Source organism: Melozone crissalis, unplaced genomic scaffold (genome assembly GCF_028551555.1).
Source record: "Melozone crissalis strain CALT ecotype California unplaced genomic scaffold, PUWL_Pcris_2 ptg000042l_1, whole genome shotgun sequence".
NCBI classification, from domain to species: Eukaryota; Metazoa; Chordata; class Aves; order Passeriformes; family Passerellidae; genus Melozone; species Melozone crissalis.
Window position 1 is genome coordinate 58096721 of NW_026535820.1, and position 21975 is coordinate 58118695.

General features: G+C 42.7%; 1 protein-coding gene across 1 annotated transcript in view; it reads right to left on the reverse strand.

The window, feature by feature from the left end:
- Nucleotides 1-17416, reverse strand: part of ADTRP (androgen dependent TFPI regulating protein) — a 30458-nt gene extending 13042 nt beyond the window's left edge. Inside the window, exons 1-3 of the mRNA XM_054285167.1 lie at nt 17070-17416; nt 9698-9832; nt 8185-8286 (exon numbers count right to left, since the gene is read on the reverse strand). Of these exons, the coding sequence (XP_054141142.1) occupies nt 8185-8286; nt 9698-9832; nt 17070-17222 (390 nt within the window). The 5' untranslated portion in view covers nt 17223-17416. The remainder of the gene's footprint in view (nt 1-8184; nt 8287-9697; nt 9833-17069) is intronic.
- Nucleotides 17417-21975: the final 4559 nt, after the last annotated feature.

A 21975-nucleotide genomic window follows, 5' to 3' on the forward strand; every position in this document is an offset into this window, starting at 1 on the left:
GAGATTGATGCAGTGATGGCTGTGATGGGCGAATGTTCCATGTCCATCTTGTCCCTGACCTGGGGTGAGTGGCTCAGTGTCCCACAGGAGAGATGCAGCTTCATGCTGGGAAGCACACATGCTCCAGCAGCCCACAGACAACGTGTGGACAGCAGGACACAGTCACAGGGAGAGGCTGGGGGCGTGAGGGGCAGCCTGCTGCTCAAACACGCCGTGCATCGGCACTGCTGCTGAGCAGCGGGCTGGTACTGCCTGCAACAGATTGCTGGGAGATCTGCTTTGTAGTCTGTGCTGGTTTACAAAAGGCTGATGTGCTTTACTACTCATTTTTGTCAGGCTCCTCCACTTATGTCGGAGTTAGAGAAAACACTTGGGAGCTTATAAATCAATAGAAGCTTGAAAGTTACTGGCAAAACTGGAAAATTTGCCTGCTTTTGGGAACAGCCAGGAGTTTAGTGGAAGGGGTAGGTTGAAATTTCTGCTATTCTTGATTCAGTGATCTTTCCACTGCTTGTAAGAGTCTTTCCATGTCTAAGGACAGCAAGAGCATTCAGGAGTCGGACTATCTGCCTCTTGTTTTGCAAATAGTTTCTTAAAGTTCTTGGAGCTATACTGATTTGGAAAAACAAATGCAAAAAAAAAAAACCATCAAAAAACAAAGAAAGAAATTTGTTGTGGCATAGGAAAGCTGCAAGCTTCTCTCTTCCCAAGTCCAGTGATGTCACTGGCCCATGACTGTGTGCTGTGTTTCTGTTCAAATAATTGCATCTTTTAAAATATATTTTGCCAAGTATATTAACTAGATGTGGGGTTTTTTTGTAGAGTCATTTAAATTTGCTGTGAAAATGCCTTCTTGAGACAGATTTCTGCAACAGTTCTCAGCTTCCTCAAGCACCCCCAGGACAATTAAAAAAAAATTATTATTTTTCCTTTGTGGATATAAAGGCGTTTTTATTTTCATTTATCCCTCTGCCCCCCAATTCCTTCTCATGTACAGCCCAGGCTTGTAAACATGTGGGAAAATCTTTCCTCACACTTCTGCTATCCCAGAGCCTATTTCTGCCAAGCCAAATTTGTGCATTAACAGTAAAATCACAGAGGAATTCCTATGCAATACCCAAGCAAGTTTATGACAGCAGATGAGTGTTTGTAGAGCAGACACCAGGGGAATGTGTGGATGGCTACAGGGCGCAGAGCCTGCCCCTCGCCTACGACACACAATTGGCTTTCCACATGATTTCCCTCTCACAGCCCAGAGACGTTGACTTTGGCAACATCATTAGTGATAGAGCATATATCATGGTAATCAGATCTGCTGAAAGGCTATAAAGGCTTCTCATATCCCTTTCTAAAAAAAAAAAAAAAAAAAAGGAAGGATAAAAAAAAGATGTATTTTCTCATCTGCATTATTTTTAACTGTAGGTCTCTGGTGCATAGTCATTAAATATATTTTCAGTCCTACTTAGCAGCATTTCATATTCTTAAACTGACGTATGTCTGAGGAGCACAGTATCTGTATGGGGCCAAATTAAAATATACAGTTTTGCCTCTTCCTTTAAAGAAAACTTTAATTATTAAGCTCAGATTGACACAGATCAAAACATTGGCAAAACTTGCTGGAAACAGTGACTCATTTTTTATTTCAATTAACAGTTTCTCAGTTTCACATATAAACAGTGAAACTGTCAAAAATAATTATCACAGAGGGAGGGGAAAAAAACCCCACCTATTTCACTCCAAGATAAGGAAAACAGGCTAAAACAATAGCTGTGTGTACTGATCAGGCTATCTATGAACCAAACTGAATCAGAGAGCTTTTCCCTATTCTTGGCAAGGATCCTGTTGGTACTTATTTTTTACGTTCTTTGAAATATTAATGTATTTATTTGTCTAACAACCTCTGTTTGTTGAGGAAAGCTTTCAGCTTACAAATTTTGCAAGAGCAGAATTTTTAAAATTTCTTCCTTGAGTGAAGAGATAAAAGTGATGGGACTTTCAAAATTATCACAGACATTTAGCTAACTAATCACACTTTTAGCCTAAATTCTGCTTCCAAACATTCCATTTTAAAATCCTTTGTGTCTCTTTTTGGTAGTCATTGTGATTTTCCATTTGGTTTTAGTTTCTTTGCTTCTTTCCTGAAAAACTCAGGTGAAACTGAACTAGTTATAAAATTACAAATTTATTTTTGTTGCTCATACAAACTCTGGCATATGAATACAGCGGGAAGAATGTTTCTTAAACATATTCTGAACTTTATCTCAAATATTGGCACGTTAACTTTTCTCCTGCGGACAAGAACATTCCCCTGCTTCTTTACTTTTTGTTTCCTACCCTGTGTTGAATGTTTCCCAGGATACATTTCAGGTTCATGAGTTTAAGCTGAGATAAATAGTCCTCTCTGAATATTATTTCCAGTGTTTGCTAAGACGATATGGAATTTTTACTTCCCATATTTTGAGTAATTCCTGTATTTATTTAATGCTATATCCTCATTTCACCGTTGAGAATTCAAGTAAGAGCGAGCTTCCTGGGGCTGAGAAGGCAGGGTTGGGTAGAGTTTGTGCTCAGCTGCAGGCTCCAGCCTGGGCTGAGCTTTGAGCCCATGAAAAGTCTCCCCAGAGCTGCTGAGATCACTGGTGCTCCTGACGCGTGTGTCGCAGCTGACTCGGTGTGACCTTGTTTGACTCTGGAGCAGAGGAAATGATGCCTCGCTTGACCAGAGCTGTTTGTTTCTAATTCGTCTGCATTTACATACCCTCCATGTCTGCTTTCCATTAACATGTGAGACTTCAGGGAGGAATCTTTTCACAAACAGTTACCACTGGCCAAACTAAACTCCACTGGGCACAGTTGGAGACCATCAAGTGCTTTTGAAAAACTGCCTGTGCTTCTCCTTTCAGACCAATTCCCCGCAGAGCCTGTGTGCTGACAAGCAGTTGTGGCCAATACTCATGCTTCTCTCTTCCCCATCGGTATGTTACTGCAAAGTAAAAGGAAAAACCCACTTTGGTGTTGCCTTATGAGGCTCATAAGCCAGTGTTCATTGGATGTCCCTTGAGGTGTCTACTCAGATACTCAGTTCTTTGTTGGAAAATGTCCCCTTGTCTATGGAAATTTCCTTCAGTTGGATGCTTTCATGAACAATTACAGCCTGTGTTATCTGAGCATAATAAAACTAAACGGCTTCCTGTCACCATAACCTCTGTTTAGTTTTTATACTCATAATTTTCCAAATCTCTGTATGGTCTCTACTTTCTTGGCTTAATTTTGGAACTAATTCCCTCTTTTGATTTATTTTGCTATTATTTTATCTGTGTTCAAATGCCTCCTTCAAAATTTTCTTTTGCAATCTTTCCCTATACATTTTTCTTCTTCCCTTAACCTCTCTTCATTTTTCAGGGTGGAAGGGGCTTAAGCTTTATTGTTCATTTTACTTCTTTAACTAGTACCTTGCCATGTTTAGTTGAAGATATAATTCTCTCTTAGGGTTGCTACATGTCTTTTGTGTTTCCAACCATCAGTGCATTTTCAGGGAACCACGGATTTATTTTATGGATAGAGCAGGAGGCACAGGGAGTCCTGTTACTGAGCAGGTGTGTAGCAGATTAGTGGGGAAGCTATTGCTCAATTTAATTCCAGCAGCATTCCTCTCTGAACCATCAGCTACTACCTGTTTCTGCCCTTTCCAGATCCATTCATTCTCACCTGCAAAGCAACATAATTTTTTTCTTAGACGTGTAGGTAGTTTGGGAACATTATAGTGAAAAATGGATGAAACATTAGACCAATTGTATGATCAAAGGTAAAAGAGCTTCAGAGATATTTTCTTGCCTGCACACATGCATTTTTGGGAATAAGGCCCTGGCTGAATATCCTATTGCTTACTAGCAAATGTTTTGTCTCAATGTCAATGCCAGAATTTTAATCGCCTTTCTCCCTGACATTAGATATGTAGTCTAAGAAACTGATGTTGCAGCTGGAGGCTGACATGAGACTGAAGTGATACATCCTTTGCTGTGGAATATTTTTCTCCAGCTGTTCCTGTGCAGGGAGGGTTACGGGGACTGCACCTGTGCACGCTGGGGTAGCAGCAGCCCGGGAGGATTCCCTGCCATAACATTTGTCTGTGAAACACATACTTTCTCCCTGAGGAAATGGGCTTATGTCAACAAAAATGGAAACTTCAAAAAAATCTGTGTAGTGCTGGGAAAAGCTAAGCATCTTTGCTCTTGAATGTGTGGGGTGATTAATTTTGTGTGCCATATTCCTCACACACACATTCTTCTTCTTTTGCCAAAAGCTGAATGTAATTGGCAGCCTGTGAATGTCCATAGTTGCCAGACAGCTTAAAATTGAGATACTGTGAAATGCAAACAAATGGAAATGTTTCTCCCTTGTGTAAATATGCAAGAATTATTAAGCATTAAATAACGCTTGCAAAGAGAATTGTTTAAGATGGCCAAAGATGAACCTGAGGTTGTTCTTGTGTACACACTTGGAGTAGGAGTCAAGTTAGAGTGGCCTGGACAAAAGGGTTCTGCCCTACAAACTGAATTTACGCCCCCTTTTTTGGTTAGTGACGCAGCAGCTTCCTGAAATAGCTGTAGTAAGATGTAATCCTTGACACAGATACCCTCACATGAGGGTAAGAGTAACTTATATTTACATAACTTACATTTTTTCCAGATGGATGTAAATCACACTGATCCAAAATACCATTTCTGTTGATGTAGATGTGCCCACACTGGGGAAGGTGAGGTATAGCTAGGTAGGCAGAACACAAGCAGCTTGTACATACCAAGAAGATCCAAGATGAGAGGGGACATAGTGAGTCCTGCTGGTACTCCTACTGTCAAGGCATCAGTGGCCTGCTTCAGTGAAGGAAAATTACTTGTGTGTACCTTGCTTGTTCTCTCACTCCCTTACGTTTTCGTTTTTTATTTTCAGGTACAGCTTAGCCACAACAGGGCAAAGTGCAAAGGAGCTTCAGAAGCTCAGGCAATGGGGAATTTGTTGTCATCTTTGCTGAAAGTCTGCCAGGTAAGAGATGTTTCTTCCGAGCTTCCATTTACCTTCCTTCCTTGTCTATTGTCAGCTTTATAGCTTACAATATCTTCTGAACATGCACAACTCATAGCCATGTGTCAGTAGAGTGCCCATGGAACTAAAATGCTGGTTTTTGTAAAGGTGAAAGCGTAACACAGCTACAGGGTAAATTAGAAAAAGAGGTGGCCAAACTCAACTTAGCTGCAGTCTGAAAATAAAGAAAACTGTGCCAACAGACTGAAAATATAAATCTTCTTTTACAAAACACAATTGTACCATTTCTATTTTTGTGAACACATCTGCTCAACATTTATATGTATCTTTTGTTATAGATCAAAAATGTTTTTGAGTTATCTCTTCTGACCCACCAGTGGCCCACTTTATTTAGCATTCAATTCTGTCAGACCTTTCAAAGTGTAGTGTTCCCCAATACTGCCATTAAGTTGAATAATACATGCACATGGTTTAATCCAAGCTGTCTCCAGCAGTTAGTCTCCTTCTGGAGAGTATCCAGATGTTGCTTGAAAAGCGATGACTGGGAAAGAAATAAACAAATTCACTTGATGAATTGGCCGGTGTATCTTTTGTCTCAGCCATCTTCCACTTCAAAAATCTTGTTCAAATAAAATAGTTGTGCTTGAGACATAAGTAGAGTGGATTTTTTTCATCCCCGAAGGTCAAGGTTTAAAGATGGTAAAACATAATTATCCCAGGCAAAGAGAAGTGGAAACTGAAGCCCAGCTTTTGGGTTAAACTCAGTAGAAAAGCAAAGAGAGAAACCTAGATACTCTGGAATATTTGGTCTCCTTCAACTATGAGCAAACTTCCTTTCTACATTAACCATCCCATCTGCAAAACAAAATGTTTCTGTTCAGAGTGCAAAAACATGGCTAAATTGTAGTGCTCACTCTGCAACTCTGGGCTAGCAGGTAGGCAACAATGACTTTTTCCCATTGTAAGAGCAGTTCATGTGAGGAAAAAAATTGTTATTCATTTCTGCAAGGAAGGTGCTGCAGCATCACTACAAAGCCAAGGAGCTCAATATTCCTGAAGTGGGTTTGCATGGTTATTTTTTAGGCTCACTCTCCAGTTACATAACAACATATGCTTTCTCTATGTACAACATTAAAATAGACTGAGATTTAAAAAAAAAGTACTCCCACTGCAAATGATATGGCACTGATGGTTACTACTGATACACCCATGTCTTTCTCCTCCAAAGCCAGCTACATGCTGCTTCAATCTGCCATGAAATGCCTGTAATCTCAGAGCCATAATGGAACAGCAATATGCAAGGAAAGGAACCCAAAGAAAAAGCGTCTGCTTGGCAATCAGAACTTGGAGATTGTCCCTTAAAGTGTCCCTGGATCTCCTTAATGTCTCCAGCAGATATTTTGTGTTGGAAGAAGAAAATGCCTCAGCTAAGCCTGAAGGCACCTGTTGGACGGTGTTCTAAAACACAACGATATTGTCAATAGCAGGGATCAGTCTACGCTGGTGGCAGATGTTTTATGCTTGATAGTGACTGGAAGGAAAATTTCCTACCCAGGAACTGTCAAGCACAAGATGTCTGCAGTGTATTAAGAGCTTCAGAAATAAAATATCAGGTTGTGATAGAGGTTTGCTTTATGTGTTTTTCCTTTTTAACACCTGTTTTTGACACTTCTGATACAGAAAAGCTTTTTATTGTAGTCAAAATGATTCTGTTATGAAATGTAGATGTAGGTAAGGTAAGAAGATGTTATAACTGATATGTTTGAGGGGTTCCTGAAAAGAGTTCTTGCACATGAAATAAAAATGTATGCCCTGACACCTCTCAACCTTCCGATGTCATAAACAAATGTGGAAATGGAAAGGGCAAATTCTCAGCTGTGAGCCAGGATTAAAACAAGCAGCAAAGCCTATCTTCTCTGAGCTTCACTTTGTGCTACTCCCCCCTCCCCCCTTGCTCAGCACCTCCACCACTGTGAGGATTTTAAACCAGTTCCCCATACTAAATCCCGGACCTGAAACGAGCATGATGCTGAGGACATAAAGAATCTTTCATTTTGGTGGATGATGGTTTTCAGAAAGAGCAGAACCCTTTTGCACCTGTGCAAAGGTTTGGACAGCCACAGAAAGGTCCTGGTGGAAATGAATTGGTGGACAGAGAGCAGGTGATGAGGTTAAAAGTGCATGATGGCTGTGGTTCACCACTCGGGTATCAGCAATGCGGACATGCCTCTGTGTGTTTGAATTCCAGTCACGCGACTCTGAATGCACCTGTCTAAATCAAGGGGCTGCTCAAACCTTGAGCTGTCCTCAGCCAGACACCCCAAACCCTCCCAGATTTACCTTCAACACTTACTGGGTACATCCACTGCAGTGGATGGCAAGGCACTGTTCTTAAGAAATGAAGTCTGGAGAGAAATGAGTCTTCTATGTGATTATTTCATACTTTTTGGCTTCTCTGATTCAGCCTAGAGCTGAACCTCTCCCTTCTCTCCCACTTCGCATTCGTCCCACGAGGCCTCCCTGACCTTGCAATCCACCCACAGTTTCCATGTTACTGTCAGCCTCCTTTCACTTGACTGATGAGAAATATGTGATTATTCAACACATCATAAAAACGGCCAGAGCAAATGAACGAGAAATCTGGAAAGTATTTATAGAAAATCTGTAAACAATCATTGCAATCCAGCTATTCAAAGCTGTGCACACATTAGCTTATTAGCTGTAGAGCTGTCAGATTCTCTTTTGTTATTTCACCTTTTTTAAAAATGAGGGGCTGCTTTGTTACATTCACAGCCATTTTGTATTTCAGAGACTTAAGTTAGCAGACACAATTTCTTTTTTGAGCTACAATAAGTGAGATTTTCTTTCCTTATGACTACACATCATTTCATTGACTTCAGAGGTTTGACAAGCACCGATTAGCTGACGCTCCTTGTGTGCTAAAACGCTTCTTGAGGCAGCTTCAAGCACATGCATCTGATTGCTGCGTACAGCTCAACATCAGATTCAGATAAGCAGCAAGGAGGAGGTGAGAACGGAAAAGCTGTGAAGCCCTTCTGGAAAACGGCACAATGCAGTGGTGGGGCACACTTTGCAAAGTCTCCCTTTTCTCTGCAAGAGGCTGAGGTGTTTCTTACTCACCATAGCATGATTTAGCCAGAGCGGGATGACTCCATCGAGGCTTTTGGGGTAAACCAGCTCTCTGTTGTAGGTATACAGTGTCCAAAAGGATACACACACAAACTGGAACCAAAATGCAAAATGAAAGAAATTTTAAAATGGAAGACAAACATAACTGCTAGGATTTGGTTAGTGCTTTTATTTCTGAGAAGGCAAAATGTCTCCATGCTTTTTTTACATGAAAAATGATGACACTGCCAGATAAACTCATGTTATCTCACATTTACTCAGAGATGCAGTGTTCTGTGTTGATACTGAGAGAAAAAAAACCCCTGCTTTATAAACTGCCAACACTGACATTTTCTGTGGAATCTGAGATTAGCTGATGCTTTTTTTTTCCCTCTTTCCCTTTGCAGATGGGATCTTCTGATGGTCAAGTAGTTCTCCTCAAGGGATTGTGTGTTAAGCCTTTATTTTGCTCAGTAAGAAAGTAAAAACAGATCTTGATAAGGCAGTTCACATAAACTTACCGTTTACCTTCACATCTCATAAGTCTAATTCCTAAACTGCAGGCGAAAGCTGCACACTGTGGGCACCCATTTTTTCCCCCAATAAATCAGGAATTACAGTGGGACAACTTAACTGAAGGAAATGATCCCTGGTATCAGTTACTGATACCTGGGAGCTGATTTGCAATTTTGGCCTGGCTTTGTATTTGAGCACACTTTGTGCTTGGGGCTAGAAATCAGGGGTGTGAGATGCTGGAAGAGTGAGCCTGTGCCACAGCCCTGCAGGCATGGTGAGGATGCCTGGCAGGATATGACAGCAGCATAGTGAACACCCTGACTCCATCCCTGGCAGGGCTTTTTTATGGAGCCAGCTAGCTGAGCTGCTTGTAGACCTTGTTTAAGCAGTGCTTCTCAGCCCTCTGAGATTCAGTACTGGCTGCAGGCATAACTCTCACAGAGAGTACCTACATGTATAAATAACCTATCAGTTCCTGTCCAACCCATGCCATTTTGATAAACAGCATTGTCTGTGAGGGAGTAGGTGATCCATGATGAATCTGACGTAGGCTGTGACTATAAGTATTTTCTCTGTGAATCTGTTTCTCTCCAGTGCTTATTTAAAGTTACTCTGGCATCAAAAAAGGAGATGTGAGGTTTTGCTGCCTCTTAGGTACCCTCTTGTGTCCTCCTGACCTGTGCTGCCCTTTAGAGAAAAGCCCTAAGTTGATAAATCCACAGCTATTTGGACCATGAGATTAACAGAGAGGTTGCACCTCATTCACCCTTTGGGGTCAATCTGTGTCCACTTGAGGACAGCAACCCTCATGTTTGTGCAAGAGGCTTTGCTCTCAACCATGACAGGCTCAGCATTGTTTCTTCTTCTAAATGGTCCAAATCCATTCCAAATTCAATGGTAAAATAAAACCTTTAGTTCTTATCTATTTCATACACATGCTTCTGGTACTACAGACCCCTAATCATTTATGCAAAAGTTATTTTCACATACAGAGACAAAGGGTACTTACTGTGGACACTGGGAAAGCCAGGACACTGAAAAGAAGGTCTCTGCTGGAAATTATGCACTTAGCACATCGCAGTTTCTTAATTAGTCTCAACACATCAGCCAGGAAGGACACCCCATAGAAGACAGCCTGCAAAACCTAAAGTAATTACACCTAATGAGGGAAACTCATCCAGCTTTTATTAGCATGTTCCTCAATGAAATCTGTTCATGCTCTTCAGGGAGCTGTTTTGTTCATGAGCAGCAAGCCTGTGTGAGGGAAATAGCTGTTGGCTCAATCTCTTTTACTAACCCAAACTGATTAAATAAAGTTGGTCAGGAGATAACTTTAACAGTATCCCAGTTAATAGATTAAACAGAGATGTTTGATGTGATTCAGATGGGTGAAGTGAAGGGACAGTTGAAAGCCAGCTCCATCATACTTCCTATGTTAATGGCTGACCACTGCATATATCTGAGCAGGAGGGAACAAATTATGCCAGGACATTTTTCCTGTAAAGCAATTGCTAGAGAACTTTTCCACTATTTAGCCAACACAGGTTCTTCTTTCTAGGGACTCGCAGTGCAATTGATCTCAGTGTCAAGTAGCTCAAAATGATCTAAGGTGAGAATTAGGTGCAGAAGTTGAAAAAAACCTCTTTTGCTGAACTCAAAGGGATTCAAGAAAGGATTTCAAATGCTTAGAAGCAATAATCCAGATGTTTCAAACTAAAAATGAAGTTTTACTTAAGTTTAAATGAAACAATTTATAACTAATGAATTTTAGGATTGGGAGGTTGTGTTTTGCAGTTTTTTTCCTTCTTTCTTTAAATAGGTAGTGAGGGTGGGATTTTTGGGGGGGAGGACACTAGGAGGATTTGGTAAAGAATTAGATACATGCACAGTGACAAAACAGAGTTCTCCAAATTATGTGTAAAATTGTTATATTACTGTGGTTTAAACCAATATTGCTTTTCTAATTGCTTCATTTTCTCTCCTAATGCTACACAGCAGATCAAGATGAACCAGATTTGTCAGACACAAAAAGGCAGAATAGAACCTTGCAGAAAAATAGTTCTCCCACTGTCTTGCATTTAGCACCAAGTCAGTTCTGTTCACTTAACTCATGGGGTGACCTCTTCTTTTTAAGGCTAGGTTGTCCCAGAGTAATGTAATGTGGGAAATGCAGCCTACTGCAAACACTGGATCAGCTAGTGATGCTTAAATGGAAAGAGGGTTACAGCTTTCAGGATGAGATCTCTTTTGCCATGATCTTATTCTGACTCAGATATTTATTTAGAGCAAAGTCTCTAAGTTGTGGCTGGGTATTTCATCAGTTTCTGAAGAAGCTGAAAAGGGTGGTGCTTGGGAGGGGACAGAATTAGTGCAATGTTTTTCCATCAGAAATTCCTTAATTATCAAAATATATGAGGGGAGGAGGAGACTATGATTTCACCATGCCTGTTGTCAAGCAAGGGCTTCTGCAAGCTTTAGTTTCCAGAGACTGAGTCTCCCTGGGCAAGAAAATTACCATAGTTTCTGCAAGGAAGGTGCTGCAGCAGTTATCTGCCACTGTCCCCAGACATTTTGTTTCTTCCTGGCACAGGGAAAAGATACAGTCTTCCTTCCCTGTCCTTTCCACAGCCCAGAGAGCCAGGACAGTAAGTGCCACTGTTGGATTGTCCCTCTCCCTGTGCAGACCCACAGCAGCAGAGGTAGGGAGGCGCTGACACGGGCTGGGTAACTGGCCCAGAGTCACCCAGGACCAGGGACCAGAGGTTGTGCATCACCCAGCTCAGCTGCAAGGCCACATGTTTCCTATCAAGGCCTAGGGTGAACAGACATATCTTTACATTAAAAACAAACCCAAGCAGCTTCATCAGAACCCACAGAGGTTTTTGTTCAATTCTGAGGCACCCAAAGTAGCTCTTTTGAGTGTGATTTCCCCCTCCCCATTATCGCAATTAGCAGGCACTTTTTCAGTCAGTAGGGATTCAGCTCTCCAAGTCATGGGTCTGGTTCAGTAAAGCCCATGCTGGGGTGCAGTGTACTTAGACACAAACACAGGTTCAGCCCAAATGTCTGTCCCAGTCCTTGGTCTCACCAGGACACCAATACTGAGTCCTCGAAGAGCTAAGAAAAGCCTGGTAATGACCAGAAGCTCTTGTTACACCCTGTAGAGTCAGCAGTAACTTTCTGTAAAAGGCATGAAAAATGAACGTGAGGGTGGTGACAGTCCAGTGACACATGGTGACTAATTGCCAATAAAGCAATTAGGGAGAAGCCTGGTTCCCAGAGGATGGGGCTATTATTATCTTGTTCATGGTCAGCATTACATTAATCATGGGACAAGGATAGGCTGCTTCTTTCCCCGCTTCAAAATTAACTAAAATAAACATTACTGAAAAGAAACAGTCCCAAAACAGCCACATTCTCAGCCTGGTAAATATTCTGTTATACACAGGGGAGGACAATGTTATCTTCTGTATGGAAAATTCTTATCTGAATGTGTAACCTGACCCATTTCTCCAGCTAAACAGGGGGAAGAACAACTCCTGAAGAAGTTTGAACTCAGCCTCAGGAGCTTGGATTTGTGCTGCTGTAACTCTACCCTTGTTCATCACCATAGTTTCAAAGGTGTTGCAGACAATTTAGTGATCACTCTGCATTTCCAAGAGCAATGGAAGGCTATACAAGTAATTTTCAAACCAGAAAACTGAACTCAGCTAGGATCATCCCTAATACTGCACAGTCTGGCATTGTACACCCCCAAGAGATTAAGATCCAAGCTCCAAACCCACTGGGGTTATTATTGTAAGAAAGGTGCATCCAAATCATGTAGCCCTCCATTAAAGGGAAAATGTTGACATAAAAAAAAATAAATATGTGAAAACATCAAATTATTCCAGATGTCCTGTGAATTTCCCAAGCAGCAGTGCTGGCACTCACAAATCCATTGCAGGCACTCATGGAATATAAATCCACTGGCTGTAAATAGAAAGGATTCCCTAAAGTGTTCTCACAGGAACAGAAGGAAGACTGGAAGCATTCAGAAAGCTAATGATTAACCCAAAGAGGAGAATATGGATATGATTATCCCTGCTGGAGAGAGGCTGCTTTCTCCTCTAGACCCTGCAGAGTTCCATGGTGCTGGGTGCTGTAGAAACATTTAATTTGGCCAGATCAATTTTCCAAACTGAGACTCACAGTGACAAAGACAAAGCTCAATTTTTATCTGGTGCAGTGATCAAAAGGGTGTTTCTGTTTAACTAACCTGACATGATTTACTTTTGTGTATAAGATCTTGCCATATGTGTATATTGAAATCTCCAGCTAGTACAAATAAATCGGGCTCCAAGTTCTGCCCTTTAGGGAGGGATAAATCCAATATTCTGAGCAAGTTATTAGACATAAAAGTCAACATTTAGTGTAGACACACATCCATTCACATGATAGTGTCTTGGAAAATATCTTTACTAAATACTGGACCTATTCTGAAATAAATACAAAGCAGTTTTCAGGACATTGAACAGTATTTTCATTATGAAAGACAAAAGTATAAGGAATAAACTGGGGCAGGAACACAAGTAATAGTTTTTAAAGGTGCAGTGTGCTCATTATGCAGTTATTTACTAATGGATTGTAAGCAGTGAGCAGAATTTTATGAGCTCAGATATTTCAGGCAATGAATGATTCTGCTTGCACTGTTTTGTGTCACAGATGAATGAAATTAATACAAAATTGGTTTTATCTGTCATTTCTGCTTCTTCAATAATGGGTCAATGAACCTCTTTGATACAAAGCCCACTTATCCTTTTTTCCCTCTTACAAAAATATTTCCTTACTGAATCTTGATTGCTATGATCATTAAGAAGATGGATCAGAAGCAATGTCAGAGATGTAGCTCTCTTGGGAGAGACTAGCAAGGAATTGAATGAGGTGCTAAAAGAGGGTCATATCTAGAAGGAATTCTTCCAGCATCTCTCCAGCAAAACTGGGAGACAAGCAGCATTTCCATCCTCAGAAAATATTAGTTTTCCCAGTATTTATATTTCAGATTACAGTGAGGTGGCCAGAGCAGCTTTCCACAGAAAGAAATTTTTAAATGCTATTCCAAAGAAATAAGAGAAATTTTGGAGGGAAAATTTCCAAGGGATTCAGACAGGCAGTGCCAGAAGGCAGGCCATCCCAGTCTGGCAGGACACGCGCAGAAGAGCTGGACAAAGGCTGTCTCTGTGTTCCTGGCTCTGGGGAAGCCTCCAAGGCACTGCCCAGGCCTGCCCAGCACAGCAGATCCACGGAACCAGAACAGCCCAGTGTGAAGCTTTGGCCAGCTCTTCTTCCCCACAACCATAACTCCCAACATCCCCAAGGTGTTTTCCAGGGCTCTGTCCAGACTGACCAAAATTCAGTGTCTTGGATGTGCCCCCAGTGGACAAGTGTGGTTGACAGGCACCTCTTGTTCCTCTATGTTCCGCAGCAACAACAGGGAGTGGCTTAATGCCAGGCCATGGGATGAGTCCTTTAAGTCCAGTGGAGCCCCACAGAGAGCACCACAGCATGTGGGACATGTTGTCTTCTCACCCTTTTCCTCTCTAATACAGCAGCTCAAGAACATTTTGCCACCTTTTTGCTGCTGCTTTACCAAAAAATGCTACCCAGTTCAGCAGGAGAACAGGGTGACACCATTTCTTTCCCTAGTGCCTCTTCATTTTTTGGCAATCCTTTCTTGAAATAAATAAATCTCTGAAGAAGAAGGACTACCATCCATGAAGGAGTAATTTTGCACACCCTTTCCCATTGCCACATTTTCTGCATGAGATAGGCAATATCTTCAGCCCAAACCATTTCCCTTTTGGCTGGCAGCTCCATTTCAGCATTGGGATCAGATCAATGAGTGGTTAAAATTTGGGAGTCAAAGGACTGGGGAAGTGGAGCAAGAGTCCTCTCTCACAGAGATCTAATACAACCTGAGCTGTTCAGCACATCTGTAAATGAGCTGGGAAAGGGAGCAAATACTGAGGTGATACACTTCCGTGAATCTGATGTGGGCTTTTTTCCTGTCAAAGTGACCTGACTGTAAAATTGCCAAAGAATCTCAGGATACTGAGTGCCTGAGTGATCAAATAGTAAGCAAAAATCAGTGTTGATAAGTGCAATGTAAAGCATTTCAGAAAAAATTAAAAAGCAGCTTCAATTATATATTTTTCAACAATGGGTTCTATAGTAGCTGTCACCATCCAATAAAAAAATATTAGTCTCAGTGTGGATTGCTCTCTCAACTTGCTGTGTCCTTGCCTACCAGTGATCAAAAAAGACAAATAGAAAGTTAAGAGCAGCCAAAAAGAATTAAACTACAAACAAGGAAACACCTTTAGGCCACTGTATAAACCCATATATGCTCATAACTTGACCACTGTGGCCTGCCCCACCTACTCCCTCCTGAAATTTGAAAAACTGCTGCAAACGGTGACATGGATGCTTTAATGAGAAGCAATGCTTTGTGAAGAGAAATGAAAACAGTTTGGACTTCCAGCCTGCAGAAAACAGTAACTGAGAGGATAATCTAATGCCATTCTAATCTGTGGCAAAGAAAACGTGAACAGGGATGGATGATTAAATTACAACACAGAAATAATGAGGCATCCAGCTCAGCTGTCAAGGAAGCAGGTTTACACCAACGAAATGAACTGCTCTTTCACACAAGGCACACTTGCCTCATGGCACAGAGGATAGGGAAAGCACCAGAACTATGAACAGGCATGTTTTTCCTTTAGATAGATGAAAGGAAGGCTTTGAATAGATATTAGCCACCTTAGCCTGGATTTATTTTTTGGCTGGCTATGCTAGTGAGACAGTAAAGCCATGGAAACTTCAGTTCACATTTGTACATGCTCTTGCCTTGTGCAGCCTTTCCCTGATCATCCACTGATGGTCACTAAGGGAAGCTGGATGACAATTTCAGTGAGTATTTCTTCATCCCAAAATACTGGGAGATTGGTTATTTGCTTTGTCCTTTTGATCTCATGCTTTAGAGCTGGGTGGTAAATCTCACTATAATGGTGCCAGGGGACGGGGGTGGAGATGCTGTTTTGCCTGAAAGTATGGGTGGTATTTTACTGGGGTCAGCTATTCCCCCAAAATGGCAATACTGATAAACAGGCACCATAGCAATTAGCAGTACAAATGCCACCCAACTGCAGTGATATATGTGTCCTCATCCTCCCATAGCTGGCTTGGCCACTGAGGAAAGGGCTGGGGCTACCAGAATCCCTGGGTTGTTGTGGTCACTTCACTTGCCATTCACTGCTTCTTGCTTGCAAATGTTTCACAGAGTCACAGAACGGTTGAGGATAGAGGAAAACCAAATTCTCTGCCTCCCTGAAGGTCTCCAAAAGCCCCACTTGGAGCTGGGGAGCCTTTAGCCTTCCACTGAATTCCAACATAGGATGTCTCCTTCTGAAGGGTAAAAGTAGAGACAAACATGCCCCAGATCAGACCTCTCACTGGAATTTAACTCTGAAGGTCACACAGAATGGATGAAAAGTGATGTAGGTCCCTGTGGTCATCCTTTAAATTAGCAAGTGTGCCTGAAATTTTTCCCTCATAGGAAACCTCTCCACAAGCCTGGTCTTTCCACCCCACCAGCACTACTGCCCTCAGCTGCTGATGAACATCCTGGACTCTAAACAAGCCTTCTCCCCTAGGTATCTCATGAACTTTCACTTTGAATTTCTATCCTGTGAAATGACAGCACATTAGAAGAAACAGAACACATTACAGTCTCTCTTCTTCTGTGCGCTTTTAGGAAATGGGCAGCCAGTTGAAAGCACTGCTGACACTCATGTAATAATATCACAAGCAGCTCTCTCCACAGGCTGGAATTTCTTTCCCTTGTGTTCTCAACTGATTGTCAAATGAAGCAGGTACTCTGAATGGCTAAATTAGCAAGGTGCTCTGCTTTGTTTCACTTTTCCTGTAATTTAGAGGACATAAAAGCCTATTTTAAAAAATTGAAGTAAAACTCCAAGCAGTGTTGAAATGTTTTGAATCAAAGGTTAGAAAACAGGCACCAAACTTGTATGTGTCCTGGCAGGACATACTCCTACTTTTCTGTCCTACTCCCCACTGACAATGCCTCTTTTACAAGGAGGCAGCTAGCTTTGAAGTACTTTCTGAAAACCAAGCATCTCACCAGTCAATATTCTTTCTGCATGAAACCTGTGAATACATTTCACAGCACAAGCACAGATCCCTCCTTGGTTTCCTTGGGGGTAAAAACCACCAAAGGAAGCAGTTTAACAGCAGGAAATACACCAGCTGCATATGTCTTGAGGCGCAGATGGCAGACAAACAAACAGACATATTGGTATCACTGTACAACAGGATTGGCTTACCAGATTGAGGACTGTCAAATATTTCCACTGCCCACCGTAAAGGAACACTTCAGATGGCCGCTCCTCTGTTTTCACGTGTGCGATGGAGTAGGCAACGAAAAAGTACCAGACAAAAGCAAGGCAGTGGTACGTGGCGAGAGTAGAGATTTCCATGCTTCAGCCAAGAGCAACTGACAGCTGCTCTGAAAGCAGCTTTTCTCTTAAGGTGCTCAGTGCATGGGATAAGGCAAGGCAGGAGGGTTAACTTCAGAGCAGTCTCGGGACACGATGCCACTCTGCTCTGGTCAAAAGGAAAAACCACAAGGCTATGAACTTTGCTTCTGTTTGTTTCCCTTTTTACTTTACAAGATAGGCTGGGGGGTGGGGGGGATGAGAAGAATAGGCTTATTCCCTGGATTTAAATGCCTTGCTCAAGATTACCAAAGATTAGTTGCAGAGTTACATAAGTTTTGGGTTGGGTTATTCTTTTGCAAAAGTGTGGGGGGAGTTTTGCTGCTGATTTTGTGTAACAGGCTGTCATGTGTCGGGTAGAGAGTGAAAACAAGTGGCATTTTCCTCACTTGTAGCTGTGTGTACAGCCATGTCTCCAACTCAGCTTGGGAAGCCTCTGTTTTTGACTGTTTTTGCCTCTTGCCAAAGAAAGAAGTGGGAAATGTAATGGCCTGTGAAAGAAAAGCCTACTTGATTTGTTGATAAGCTATGGAGGTGGTAAGGAAGCTGACAGGATTCATCGGCAAAGGTCCTTGGGGCTGAAAATTTCTCTGGCTGTTAATTTTTTTTGGTGGGAAAAGACTCTGCCACCTTTATGCTGCTCCCAGCAGCTGGAATTCATCCCAGCTGTGCATGGCAGGTTAGACAAACCCTGAGTCACTCTGAAGCTCTGGCAGGGATAGAGACAACAGAGCAAAGGCCTTGGGTGACAAACAGGAAGTGTTGAGCAGCCTGTCTTCCCTCTCTTCTTCTTTATTTGCTGCCATTCACCTTCAGACAGCCCCTCCTCCCTAGCACAACATCATCACATCACCAGGGCTGAGAAGATGAGAAGAACCAATACAAAATGACCCCAAAATGAAGCAAACAAAAAAGTTCCCGTGAGAATGGTTGCTTTTTCCTCTCCTCCTGCCTCACCAAGCAATCATAACTAGCACTGCAAAATACACACAATATTTCCTAGAGTCTTCATAACTGCTGTGCTCTCAGCAGTAATTGCTACCTGAGTGTTTCACAGGCGCCTTGATGGGGAGCAGGTATCACACCCCAGCCCACAGCTGGACCTTCCTCATGCAGGATGGGGAGGCAGCATGCTCTTCCTGCCCCTGCAGACATTGCCCCATGAGCAGGGCTCAGCTTTGGCCAAGCAGACTGCATTAAGAGATCTCTTTTTCCTCCCCTTTTAACTGGCTTGCAGACGGCATTGAGCAATCTGCTGTGTTTTGGTTTGGTTTGTTTTTATCTGGCTTTTTTTTCCCCCTCCTACTAGATGCAAGGCTCCATGTGGGATAATTTCCTATGAACTCAGACAGCAATGTGCCTGCATGTTGGGAAACAGACCTCGCACTAAGGCACTTCAGTATTCTCCTGTGCTTCATTGACTTCTCCCCTAATTCAGATTGCCCGCATCCAGATCCCCCAGGCATTCCAGCCACCACAATCCCAGTGAATTATTGCTGCCTCACTTATGAAAAATAAAGACATAGAGCCTTCTGTGGTTGTTGAGGTTGAAAGAGAAAACTCCCTGCCAGGAAAAAAAAAAAAAAGGAAAACAGGATGGTATTATGTGTTTTTTGTACTCGGACCGTCACCAGTCTTTTCATAAAATCACAGAATCCTAGAATTATTTGGGTAGGAAGGGACCTTATAGATCATCTAGTTCCAGCTCCCCTGTCATAGGAATGGACAACTTCCACCAGAGCAGGTTGCTCAAAGCTCCTCCAACCTGGCCTTGAACACTTGAAGAGATGGAGCATCCACAACTTCTCTGGGCAGCCTGTTCCAGTACCTCACCACCAGTGAAGAATTTCTTCCTAATATCTAAGTTAAACCTACCCTCTGTCAGTTTAAAGCCATTCCCGCTTGTCCCGTCACCAAATCCCCTTGTAAGAATTCCCTCTCCAGATCTCTTGCAGAACCCACTTTAGGCACTGGAAGGCTGCTCCAAGGTCTCCCTGGAGCCTTCTCTTCTCCAGGCTGAACAACTCCAGCTCTCTCCACCGGTCTTCATAGGAGAAGTGCTCCAGCCCTCTGAGCATCTCTGTGGCTTTCTCTGGACTTGCTACAACAGGTCCATCTCCTTCTTACAAACAGAGCTGAATGGAACTACTACAGGTGGGGTGTCATGAGGGTGGCATAGGGGGGAAGAATCACTTCCTTTGACCTGACTGCCACACTACTTTTCATACAGCCCAGGATGCATTTGGCTTTCTGGGTTGTAAATGAACATTTCCAGGCCGTGATGAGCTTCTCATTAACAACTCCCAGACAAATTATTTTGGGGCTGCTCTCAATCCATTCTCCCCCAGCTTGTATTTGTGCTTGGGATTGCCTTGACCCAGGTGTAGGACCTTGCACTTGGCCTTGTTGAATTTCATGTGGTTCACACAGGCCCCCCTTCTCCAGCCTGTCCAGGTCCCTCTGGATGCCATCCCTTCCCTCCAGCATGCTGACTGCACCACACAGCCTGGTGTCAGCAGCAAACTTGCTGAGGGTGCACTCAATCCCACTGTCCCCGTCACTGACAGAGATGGTAAGTAGCACTGGTCTTGATGCTTTAGGAATGCCACTTCCACTGCTTTCCACTTGGGCATTTAGCTGTTGACCACAGCTCTTTCAGTGCAACTATTCACTCAATTCCTTATCCACTGAGTGGTGCCTCCGTCAAATTTGTGTCTCTCCAGTTTAGCAACAAGGATGATGTCATGTGGGACAGTGTCAAATGCTTTGCTCATGTCCTAGAAAATTTAGAAGAAAAGGGTTTTCATTTGCCTTTATAGAATTTTTGGGTAGGGGTAGTGCCGTTATGAGCTGCTCTTCTGTGTCTAGACCCATCCATTTGACAAAAGGCAGGAAGAGAATAGGACACTGGCACAGAAGGGCCCTTTTTATTAATAGCTTGCATACCAAAGTCACCAGGCAGTCAGCTCTTTTAACAAGTAATCTTCACACCAGTCTTTCTGAGCTTGAGTGCAACTTAAGAAATGGGAAGGCTGAGCATTCTGCTCAGTAGGTGCCTGAATGCATGCAAATGAATGTAAATGTATGCAAAATGGCAAGGTGCGTTTTTTCTTTTCTGGAGGATTTTGGCCAGTATGACTGGGAAGGTGTCAAGTGCGGTGACAGTTTTCTGATGTGGACATCTGTCCCTCAGACTGAGACCATCTGCTTTGTTTTCCCATATACAAAAAGGAAGATACATTCCCTTCAGCCTAGCTAAGGGATAGAATTTGGACGCAGAAACAGTGCAAAGAAAGCATGAGCACCAAATAGGATCTGAAATCCAACACTTCACACTTCATGGAGTCTTTCTTATTTCCTGGCCAGTGTGGTGTGGCAAGCAAATGCACAGAAAAGGTCATGTCTTATGTCATCTCTCCATGGGTCTGAACATCAACTGAAGGTTCAGTGGAAGAGGGGATTCGGTCCAAATCTTTTTGCAGTGACTGGAAAAAGGAAGAAGGCACACACTGGGGTGCAGCAGATGTGCTGCTGCAGATCTAGTGGGACTGTTTAGGGAAACACCGTTTTCCATCTGCTTGGTACCACACCCCAGCTTGCATCTGCTTCTCCCCTGGAGCTGAGCCACATTCACAAACACTGACAATGCTCCCAACCCACTTCAGGGGCTCATCTGATTTGTGCAGCAATAGCTGACTTTGTGCTGAAGCAAACTGGGAGCTCCCACTTAGTTCATTAACATGGTTCAGCTGAAGGATAGAACAAGTAACTGGAGGCATAAATCCAGTTTATGTCCACAAAATGTCCTCTGCTCATTCCCAATTCTATGAGAGTGACTTAGGCCAGCTTGCTTGGCTGCACTGAAATGGGTTTGACTCACTCATGTTATTAGTATGGTTCAGGTACAGAGGTGACAGCAAACAGTGTGAAGTGGCAATGTAATTGTGTGTCTTCACGGATGGGCACAGTATTTCTAGGCCATCGAGCAGCCCCCAGTTAAGCCCATCATTACCATAATAGTGTTTAATTACCACCTCAACCTGCGCTAATGAAGCAGCTGATAGAAACAAATATTCTTGCTTCCTCACTTCTGACAATTTGTTTAGAGACCAGATAGGTGCCTTTCAAATCTTCTTCAGTATTTTTGCACTGGCAAGGCTTCCTCTCTGCCACGGCAGCATCCAGTGATGGCAAAACAAGCAAGAGCAAGGCAGGAAATTACTGGTAGGTGACAGCAGTTAGGATCAGATGACAGGAACAGATTCAAAGCCATGCAAAAGCCTAGGAAAGGTTTGGGGACTTTAAAAACCCCATCTTTGTGCTTAGTTCTCCTTTCTAGGCACCATCTAAGAATAAGAGACGGTACAGCAGGGGGTCTTGCTTCTGCCAGAGTGATTTTATAAGGTGAAAAGAACACAAGGATTTGGGCAAGTACATATTTCTTCTAGTTTTTTGATGCTTGATTCTGTCCTTGACGCAGTTCTGCTATTTCACATGTCGATTTCCTAGTTTGGTTGTTTTTAATGTACTGCTGTTGTCAGCTGGTTTGCATTAGGGTCAGCATCCCTTGCAAAGGGGGCCCGGGGCTGTTCTTGTGCAGCATCCTCTGTGCAGAATGTGAATGTGTCTGGGGGCTCTGCTTCCCTCCTTCTGGCTCAGCTGCAGGTAGGGCAGGGCTCTGTGTAGAAGATTTTTTTTCTGACAAACTCTGTCTGAGAAAGCTTTTTAGCATGTA